The sequence below is a fragment of the Homarus americanus genome, unplaced genomic scaffold (assembly GCF_018991925.1).
Source record: "Homarus americanus isolate GMGI-L3 unplaced genomic scaffold, GMGI_Hamer_2.0 scaffold52512, whole genome shotgun sequence".
Classification (NCBI taxonomy): Eukaryota; Metazoa; Arthropoda; class Malacostraca; order Decapoda; family Nephropidae; genus Homarus; species Homarus americanus.
In genome coordinates, this window is record NW_024735442.1 from 3,243,417 (window position 1) to 3,255,014 (window position 11,598).

The following is an 11,598-nucleotide window of genomic DNA, read 5'->3' on the forward strand; positions in this document are numbered from 1 at the left end:
AACCAGTTCGAGGCGCCCACCTCCTGCGCTATAGCTACTTTTTTTGTCAATTTTTCTGGAACCTGCAGCAATAGTTGCTGCAACATGTCATTTTGGCAGTGCTGCCGATCTGTTGTAATGGATCTACGGATCTTATTAACTTCGCTGGTGTCCACTTCCCCTGTTGCATTCTGGGCTATTATGTGGTCAGTGAGGGCTGCCGTGAGCTTAAGTGAATTTTGATGTTCAGAGTCAGCAATCTCCTCTGGATTAGTTAGTCCCATCCCTCCCAGTCTTGGTGGAAGTGCAAGAAGTGTTCTTTCTACTGGGGTTAAGTCGTGGTGTTTCACTAGTTTGGGAATGAACTTGACACTGATTGCTTCTTCCAAAGGGTGGAGGAGGGGTCGGATCTCAGGGATGGTACGCATCAGGTAGTTCCAACGATGCTTGACTCCATGTGTGAATGCTGCAAAGGCCGCATGTGGCTCTGTGTTAGCAATCTCCGATAGAGCATGGATTTCGCTAACCCACTCGTTCACCTTTCCCCCTACGTACTGGGTCTTGAAGTCCGTAGTGCCAGTACTACTACTACTACTACTACTACTACTACTACTACTACTACTACTACTACTACTAAACATCCTCATTTCCTCCCCCTGGCAGACAGTGACCAGCCAAAGGACTGCGCTGCCGTGGCTGCTGCAGGAGAGACAACGAGCGGCGTGTACACCATCTTCCCCGCCTCCTGCACCGCCAGGTTCTCTGTTCAGGTGAGTAACAAGTACTTCCTTCAGTTACAGGTACTTTCTTCAGCTATAGGTACTTCCTTTAGCTAGTACTTCCTTCAATTACAGGTACTTCCTTCAGCTACAGGTACTTCCTTTAGCTTTAGGTACTTCCTTCAGTTACAGGTACTTTCTTCAGCTACAGGTACTTCCTTCAACTACAGGTACTTCCTTCAGGTACAGGTACTTCCTCCAGATACAGGTACTTCCTTTAGCTACAATTACCCCCTTCAATTACAGGTACTTCCTTCAGGTACAGGTACTTCCTTCATTTATAGGTTGTCAGTTTGTCTTTCAACTTTTCTCACAGAGCTCTCTCTCTCTCTCTCTCTCTCTCTCTCTCTCTCTCTCTCTCTCTCTCTCTCTCTCTCTCTTTCTCTCTCACTTTATTGGCCCTTGTGTTCCATTACTTTGTCTTAGGCCAGATCTGAGGGTGAGGTCGACTCGTTCCTCGTGTTGGTAATTGGTATTGGTTGACTGAACAAGATAGAGAGGAGGAGGAGAGGAGGGGAGAGAAGAAGAGGGGAGAAAGAAGAATAGGGAGAAGAGGAGGAGGGAGAGGGGTAAGAAGGAGAGGAGGCGAAGGTGGAGGAAGACGATGAGGAGGAGTAGGAGGGATATTCATTCGTGTAAAATAAAAATACAAGAAATTTTATTTGTAAGTTGGGCGTAAGTAGTGGTTTCTAACACTTCATTAACACCTAACACTCACATACTATGGTTTCTAACACTTCATTAACACCTAACACTCACATACTATGGTTTCGAACACTTCATTAACACCTAACACTCACATACTATGGTTTCTAACACTTCATTAACACCTAACACTCACATACTATGGTTTCTAACACTTCATTAACACCTAACACACACATACTATGGTTTCTAACACTTCATTAACACCTAACACTCACATACTATGGTTTCTAACACTTCATTAACACCTAACACACACATACTATGGTTTCTAACACTTCATTAACACCTAACACTCACATACTATAACACTTCATTAACACCTAACACTCACATACTATGGTTTCTAACACTTCATTAACACCTAACACACACATACTATGGTTTCTAACACTTCATTAACACCTAACACTCACATACTATGGTTTCTAACACTTCATTAACACCTAACACACACATACTATGGTTTCTAACACTTCATTAACACCTAACACTCACATACTATGGTTTCTAACACTATATCTCTAACATAACTTGAAGATGGGCTGCAACACTGCTAAGTAAACCGTCTACAGCAGTGTGTGTGTGTGTGTGTGTGTGTGTGTGTGTGTGTGTGTGTGTGTGTGTATTACATAGGTATACCGAGACTCAGATTGTAAATTGTGTCGTGTAAATACAGGTAATTGTGACGTTCTGTTTATTATACACGACCGAGAGGACAAATACACGAACGCTTGTACACATGTGCTCTCGTGTGACGTGGCGACAAGACAAGGGAATAAATGTGTGTATCGTATGAACGAGTCGGGAGTTTTCATGTTGGTCAATGGAGGAAAATATTTACATGAGATTATATATATATTTTATGGAGGGGTGAGTCATGGGTGGTGGTGGTGGTGGTGGTGGTTTATGTGGTGTGGGTGTGTGTTGATTTGGTTTATGTGGTGGTGTTGGTTTATGTGGTGGTGGTTTATGTGGTGGTGGTTTATATGGTGGTGGTATATGTGGTAGGTTGTTATCGTACTGAAGGAGGTTTAAGTTATCGTATTCGACGGGTTTAAGTTATCGTACTCAGGGAGTTAAGTCATCGTACTGAAGGGTTGATTGATTGATTGATTGAATGGGTAGAATATGGCGTCACTCCCTGTGGCTATTTGACTACGAAGATTAAAATTCTAAGGTAAAACTGTGATATAAATCAAATAAAAGCTTATAAATTTTAATACTAAAACTTAAATAAAATAAAATACTACTCTAAAAATCACAAGTGGTTAAGTTACATTATTGCTGTTAAAAAATTGAAAGCTCCATCATCACCTGCCTGGAACACTCTACCAGCAAGTCTCATAGCGGCGGACATCCAAGGTTATTCCCACGGACAGATCGTTGTCGTAATCTCCCACAACTTGTTCAGAACCGATAAATTGTCCAGCAGCAGCTGCCAGGAAGTCCGGGTGACTGACCTGACCGCAGGGAAGAAATCTCTCTGAGGGAGGGAGCACAATCGAACTGAAGGGGGTTAAGTTATCGTACTCGAAGGGGTTAAGTTATCGTACTCGAGGGGGTTAAGTTATCGTACTCGAGGGGGTTAAGTTATCGTACTCGAGGGGTGTTAAGCCAATTCCCATTCTCGTTGTGTGATAACCGAAGCGGCCGGTGACAGTAATAAGTGACGCTGGCCATAAACCTTTCCAGTTGGTAAAACAGAAAATAGTTTCCCTGAATAAATTCGCACCAGCAACATAAAGTAAAGAAGATAATTTAACACAGATGGGAGAAAAAAAGAGAGAGAGAGAGAGAGAGACGAAATCGTAAACACATTATGCCATGATTCTGTTTAGTTATTTAGTAAGACTTGTAAACTCAAAACACAACTGACTGGCCTGAATATTCTCCCTCTTCGATGACACACTAACAATTTATTATTTTATCGCGAGGAAATAAAATATACACACTCGGGAATTTTTATTGAACACACTCTGACATGGAACGTACACGGGACCTGCAGCTATGTGTGAGAATATTCCTTTTGTCTTATGAATCTATTGCACTGAGGTCACCATTCTAGTGTTGTCAGTTTACCTCCTCTGCCCCGCCACTCCACCCCGCCCCTCCCCCTCCCCCTCCACCTCCCCTATACCTCCCCCCACCACCACCACTCCCTAATAAGAATGACCAAGACAGCGTTAAACTGGACTCTGACTTGTATGTTCCAGAGATAATCTTCCACTTTTGTGTTTTTTTTCCTTCAGGTGTGATTTGTGTTAAGGGGGGTGAGGATTAAGGGGCAGCGGGTTGAGGAAGGGGTAAGGGGTTAGGGGGTGAGGAAGGGGCAGGAGGTGAGGAAGGGGTAAGGGGTTAGGGGATGAGGAAAGGGCAGGGGGAAGGGGTAGAAGTAAAATGATTGTCTGTCTAAGTGGATCCAACAATTAACTGGTCGTGTTTTTCTCCTGTTCTCCCTTCCCCCTCCCCCCTTGTCCCCTACCCCCGTCAGGACTGATGATCATCTCTCAAAATATTACACGTTGATGTTGTTTCTCTGAATATATAAACACACACACACACACACACACACACATACACACACACACACACACACACACACGGTTTATCCACCAGGAAATTAACTCACGATAAATTCAACCTCAACTTTTTATAAACCTTGAAATACAATAATTAAACCAGATATAAAACTAGATATTAAAATACAGTAAGTTAAACAATACAATAGCCCAGTTCAGTGTTAATTAATTATCTTGAGTTCAGGTGTGGTGAGTGTCAGGTAATTATCATTTGGTTTTGTTATTTTCTTTAAGTTTGTCTCCTCTTAAGGTTTTGATGTCCTCGAGTGTTAAGTTGGTGTCCTTGAGGGTTAGTTGGTATCCTCGAGTGTTAGTTGGTGTCCTCGAGTGTTAAGTTGGTGTCCTCGAGTGTTAGATGGTGTCCTCGAGTGTTAGTTGGTGTCCTCGAGTGTTAGTTGGTGTCCTCGAGTGTTAGTTGGTGGCCTCGAGTGTTAGTTGGTGTCCTCGAGTGTTAGTTGGTGGCCTCGAGTGTTAGTTGGTGTCCTCGAGTGTTAGATGGTGATACTCGAGTGTTAGTTGGTGTCCTCAAGTGTTAGGTGATGTCCTCAGTGTTAGTTGGTGTCCTCGGTGTAGTTGGCGTCCTCGAGTGTTAGTTGGTGTCCTCAAGGTGTAAGTTGGTGTCCTCAGTGTTGGTTGGTGTCCTCGAGTGTTGAATTTAGTGTCCTCGAGAGTGTTAGATGGTGTCCTCCGAGTGTTAGTTGGTGATCTCCTCGAGTGTTAGTTAGTGTCTCAAGTGTTAGTTGGTGTTCTCGAGTGTAAGTTGGTGTCCTCGAAATTATTCAGTTGAGTGTCCTCGAGTGCTGTGTGTTTGCCAGTAGTGGGTCACAAGTTTAATTAAACAAATCAGATGTCTAGAAATATGGTATTTATTCCTTTGCATTTATCTATATGTACTAGCCTAATCTGGAACCTAGCCCTAACCTAGTAGCTGAGACCTAACTGTAATCTAACTGAGACCTAACCTAATCTAACTGAACCTAACCTAACCTAGCTTCTCTAAACCAATCCTCATGAGGTCTCTCTTAAGTTTTACACGAGGTACCAATTACACTTCGCTGATTTATAATAATATATATATATATATATATATATATATATATATACTCTCTCTCTCTATATATGTTATATCATGGCTGGAGTGTGTGTGTGTGTGTGTGTGTGTGTGTGTGTGTGTGTGTGTGTGTGTGTGTGTGTGTGTGTGTGCTTGTGTGTGTGTGTGTGTGTGTGTGCTTGTGTGTGTGTGTGTGTGTGTGTGTGTGTGTGTGTGTGTGTGTGTGTGTGTGTGTGTGTGTGTGTGTGTGTGTGTGTGTGTGTGTGTGTGTGTGTGTGTGTGTGTGTGTGTGTGTGTGTGTGTGTGTACTTGTTCACACTTTGTCCATTTCCTTAAACAATCGGAGAGTCATTTGTTATTAATGAATACCAAGAAAATCTGTCCACTCCTTGAAGAAATCTGGATTCACAGCAAAGAATTAACCTAACCTAACCTAACCTAACCTAACCTAACTTAACCTAACCTAACCTAACCTAACCTAACCTAACCTATCCTAACGTACAGAAGTGAACGCGGCAGACAAGAGACTCTCGGGCAGACACACAACCTCACGAAGAAACCATTTGAGTGTGTAATAAGACTCCTTTTATAAGCTACCGTTAATTATGAGGAGCCGTTCTTTCATCTGCTCAACACAAGGCGACTAACTCCTCACAATAACTCATACATGAAGATACGCGGTTGTAAATACACTCGTTGACGGGTCGGCCACTAAAGTCGGCACCCTCTTGGCCTGGAGACGCAAGCAATTTCCTTACGTGGCACCAAGATAAATTGTCTACACATGTGCGAATGACATTTATTTTCAAGCTGTCGTAATATATCCCAAGACAGTAAATTTAAACACGAATGCTAACATGGACTTAAAAACCAGTCATACCAACCGCTCCCAAAGGCCAAACATGAGCCCCCAGAGACCAGGCTTACTAACCGTGCGGAAAATAACCACATGATCTTAAAACCGGTCCTGTCAACTGCTCAGAATTCCTCTCCTATCCCCCCACCCCCTCACCCCGCCCCCTCTCCCCACCGAAAAAAATAAAACAACAGTCTTACCAACAGCGCGGAAAGACAGAAAACCTCGTCGTTTTCTGCAAGTCCGTCAGGCGAGAAATTGAGGTGGTCTTGCCCTGCCTCCTCCCTCCACCACCAGGCGTGAGAAGAATGTGTCGGGCTGCGGTGGTGGTGAGACTTGACCGTGGAGCTGACTACTGCTCTTGATACTACTATTACTATTACCACCACTACTACTTATTTAACATTAATACTACTACTTCTGACTACTACTGTCTGTATTTACTGCTGCTTCTGACTACTTCTGCTATTGACTGCCGCCACTCTTGGTAGTACTTACAAACGTCAAGACTGAGGTGTCATGTGTTGACGATATGAGTACATGAGGTGTCGAGCTTTTAGTACATAAGAACATAAGAATGGAGGAAACTGCAGCGGGCCTATTGGCCCATACTGGGCAGTCCCACTTACACCCAACCCCTATCGGTCATATATCCATCCAACCTATGTTTGAAGCTATGCAGCGTATTCTAGTTAATGATGATATTTGGTAACTTGTTCCACTCGTCCACTACTCTATTTCCAAACCAATGTTTACCTATTTCGCGCCTAAATCGAAATTTGTCTAATTTAAAACCATTGTTACGAGTTCGTTCCTGGTTGGATAGTTTGAGTACTTTTGTAATGTCCCCTTTGTTTAGCCCTGACTTCCATTTATACACCTCTATCATATCGCCCCTCACTCTACGTCTCTCGAGGGAGTACAAATTAAGATGCTTTAACCTGCCTCTGTACTTAAGGTTCCTAATGCCCGGGATTAGTCTTGGTCATTCTCCTCTGAATTCTTTCCAAGGATGCTATATCCATTCTGTAATACCGTGACCAGAATTTAACTGCCTAATCCAAGTGAGGTCTCACAAGCCCAAGATATAGTCTTAGGATGACCTCGCTAGTCTTGTAACTAACACTCCTTTGTATGAATGCAAGTACCTCTTAGCCTTGTTTCTAGCAAATGCAGTCGGATTTCTCAATAACATCGTTGTTCATCTGGTATCTGGTTTCCCTGTTTACATCTCCTATACTGAGTACTTTACATTTATCCACATTGAATTTCATCTGCCATTTTTCAGACCATTCGAAAAATTTGCTTCGATCTTCCTGTAGTTTTGCTGAGTCCTCGTCAGATTTAATTACACGCCCTATTTTATTGTCATCAGCAAATTTACTTATGTTGCTGTCTATGCCGATATCTATGTCGTTCATGTATATAATAAATAATAATGGTCCGAGTACTGAGCCTTGGGGAACTCCACTTGTGACGTTGCTCCAATGGGACTTAGTGCCGTTAATGCTCACTCGCTGTTTCCTGTCCTGTAAAGGCCTCGTCTGAATTGATCAGGTGTATCCTCTTCACCTCTCCAAATTGTTCTTTTCCATCTTCTCTTCTTTTTTCATTTTCATATACTCCTCCACCATCTTCTTCTCCTTCATCAACTTCTTCTCCATCTTCTTCATCCATTCATCTTATTCTCCACCTTTCATCTCTTCCTTCTTTCTGAAGAGACGAACCTTTCCCAACACACACACACACACACACACACACACACACACACACACACACACACACACACACACACACACACACACACACACACACACACACACCTCCTCACCAGTAAACCAACAAACACCAAATTAAAAATAAATAAATAAATATTAAACATTCAATAAGCATCACACACCTCCTCCCCTCCCTCTCCCTGCTGAGAGTGTCAACAGCAGGTAGGAGAGAATCCATCGTTGTGTCAGCCATAGGTATGCAAATTAGGCGCCCCGTTGAAACCCCCCCATCACCCCACAGGTTCACGAGTATCGACTGACCTTGAACAGTGAAGGAGAAGAGGAGGAGGAGGTGTCTTGGTATTTGGGAAGGGGTTGGATGAAAGATGTGAACATGGTGAACTTGGGGTCAATAAAAGTGGTTTACGGCGTCAGTATCTGGAAGCATGACGCAGATAGTCCTCTGGAAAAATTTGACTGTGTGTGTGTGTGTGTGTGTGTGTGTCGGTAAATAATGTGTGTGTGTGTGGGTATTCTTGATGTTGTCGTAGTGGCGATGGTGGGGTGGCGGTGTGGATCGTTCAGTAACGCTAATGTCCAGTTAGAGATATACAGTGCTGTAAATACAAACAGTTTAAATCTGTGTATATGAGGTGGGTGGGGTAGGGTGGTAGGAGTAAGGTAAGATGGGAGCTGGGAATTGGAGTAGGAGTAAGATGGGAGTGAATTAGGAGTAGGGTGGTAGGGTAGATTGGGAGCAAGGGTGGGAGTAAGGTAAGATGGGGTATTAGGGTAGAATCAAGGTGTTGGAGTGGGTGGGGTAGGAGTGGGTGAGGGTGCGGAGTGGAGTAGGGCTGGGATGGGGTGGAGTAGGTTGGTCTGGGTTTTATTTGGTGTATGTTAGGAGATTTGGATAGTAAAAGTTGGGTTAGGATGGGTGGCACACTTCCACGCCCTTGTCTCCACGCCCACCGTTACTTCTCTCTCCACCACCGCCATCTCCACCCCGCCCACACCCTTGTCTCTCCCGCCACTACACTTGTCTCTCCACGCCCACCTCTTACAAGCCCTTATCCTTGCTCACTCAGCCACGTGGGGGAAACTTTTAAAACCAATATTTTTGTAAATGTCATAAAAAGTGTTCAGCTGTACAAAAGTGTGAGTGATAGTGACGCCATGTTGGTCTTCTCGTATGAACACAACTTGACACCGATATATGCTGTACATGTAATAATAATGATAATAATAATAATAATAATAATAATAATAATAATAATAATAATAATAATAATAATAACGTGTGCCCTTCGCGTTGGAGGCTGGCCGGCTCTAAGCGTCAGAGAGTTTAAGGTGTAGAAGCTGTCGCCAATACCACAACCACACCCTGAGTTAACGAGCTGTGTGAATCAATCTCAAGGAATAGTCCAAGAAGACCGGACACCTCGCCAACTGCACTGGCTAACCATTACCCTGGAATATGATCCACAAATAGATTAACATCCAGGTTCCCAATTATTGCTGGGTAGACAGAGGCAAATGGCGTAACGAAACTTGGCCATTGTTTCACCCTGCCCGGGGATCAAACACACACACACACACACACACACTATATAAACCTTCATATACATATACCAGGCATTCATTATGTGATAATTATCGTATATATCTCTGTGATGTATTTGGCTAACAACGATTATATAACAAATACGACGGAGGACACGAACCCACACCCATCTCCAAGCTTATTGTTAACCAGCATCGACGGCCTGAGAACACCAGCACCCCCTCCTCCCCTCCCCCTCCTCTCCCCCTCTCCCCCCTCCTCCTTCACCTCCCCCTCAACAAAAACTCAATTTAATTATAATCCTTGAGGGAGTAATCTTGTTTCCCGGTAGACAGATCCTCAAAGGTTCATACGACAAAAATCTCTCACTAGCGAGATAGGAGATAGTCTCTACCTGCCTCACGTAAACTACCATACAAAGATAGTTCCAAAAATGGTCTTCGTAATAAGATCTTAAACTAGATACGTTCATGTTGTACTCAGAACGCTCCTTTTGTACTCAGAACGTGCTTCTTGTACTCAGAACGTTCCGCTTGTGCTCAGAACACTCATCTTGTACTCAGAACGCTCCGCTTGTACTCAGAACGTTTTTCTTGTACTCAGAACGGTCCTCTTGTACTCAGAACGTTCCTCTTGTACTCAGAATGCTCCTCTTGCGCTCGGAACGTGCTTCTTGTACTCGGAACGCTCCGCTTGTACTCAGAACGCGCCGCTTGTACTCAGAATGTTCCTCTTGTACTCAGAAGTAGTTGACTAAAGAGAACGTAAGTTTTTTTGTGGTGAATCTGGTGTCCTCATTCCCTTACCTGTTACTGTGTGTGTGTGTGTGTGTGTGTGTATAACATGGAGTGGGTAATGGGTGGGGTGGGGGGGGGTCAGGCAATAGGATGATGTTATTTTTTTTTGCTTGCAGAGAGATGCACCTACTCTCTCTCTCTCTCTCCTCTCTCTCTCTCTCTCTCTCTCTCTCTCTCTCTCTCTCTCTCTCTCTCTCTCTCTCTTTCTCTCTCTTTGTATTCCTTTAATAATAAGATACGTTTTGCGTTATACTGTCATCAGAGGTTAGGTTAGGGTAAGGTCGTTTAGGTCAGTTTAGAAATAGGTTAAGTTAGATTAAATGAAGTTAAATTGAGGCAGGTTAGGTTAAATTGGGTTAGGTTAGGTTAGGTTCAGTTATTCATTGTCATCAGTACCTCCTCACCTCATAATTAACATTCGACAGGTGTACTTCGTCAGGTGTTACGTTTGTCACACCTGAGTCTCCTTGTCATTATAATGTTCCTCAAACTTTTCTCATTAATTTCATCTCACTTTCTCTTATATTCGACGGAGTAATTTCACCTGTCACACCCAGCACATGTTAACTCACCTGAGACACACCTGAGACTTACCTGAGATACACCTGACACTCACCTGAGACACCTAAGACTTACCTGAGACTCACCTAAGACACACCTGAGACTCACCAGAGATACCTGAGACATCTGAGACACACCTGAGATACACCTGAGACACACCTGACACTCACCTGAGACACCTAAGACTTCCTGGACTCACCTAAGCCACCTGAGACTCACTTGGACATCTGAGACACACCTGAGACACACCTGAGACACACCTGAGATGATTGTCAGTGTCTTGTGTTCGATAAGTGGCTTCCTGTACTTTTAAGACACTTGTATTATTCCTTAATCTCTTCCAGTATTTGAACAAAAATTTTTCTCACTTCAACAACCACTTCCCTCACTTCACCTCACCAAATACCTCCTCCTTCAACCTCACTCCTTCACACACACACACACACACACACACACACACACACACACACACACACACACACACACACACACACACACTCCCACCAAAACACTGCCCTCACTTCACCATGCTTCCTCACTTCACCATACTTCCTCTTCACCATACTTCCTCTCTTCATACTTCCCTCACTTCACCACATACTTCCCTCACTTCACCACATACTTCCCTCACTTCACCATACTTCCTCACTTCACCATACTTCCCTCACTTCACCATACTTCCCTCACTTCACCACATACTTCCTCACTTCACCACAACACTTCCTCACTTCACCACACTTCCTCACTCCACAAACAAAATATAGATTCACAACTACAAAATTGGTTGGGTCTTGTTAGCATTCGGTTGTTGGCGTCCTTACATGAGCGGGGTCACAACGGCGTCTTTAGTTCTCATAACATTAGTATTTGTGTCACTATGGGGTGGGTAGGGGGTATCGCTGACAAGGTTGAAGGGTGGTGGAGGAGGGGTGTTAGGTGGGGAAATCAGCTGTTTCACCATGATGGGTCAATTTGTAATCACGCTGTCGACTTTAATTGGACTTAC

At 43.7% G+C, this 11,598-nt stretch overlaps 1 protein-coding gene across 1 annotated transcript in view; it reads left to right on the forward strand.

The window, feature by feature from the left end:
• Positions 1 to 642: 642 nt before the first annotated feature.
• LOC121871001 (fibrinogen C domain-containing protein 1-like) overlaps positions 643 to 11,598 on the forward strand; it is a gene marked incomplete at its 5' end in the record, with an annotated part of 29,439 nt that continues 18,483 nt past the window's right edge. The window contains 1 exon segment of the mRNA XM_042373029.1: positions 643 to 749. Within this exon segment, the coding sequence (XP_042228963.1) occupies positions 643 to 749 (107 nt within the window).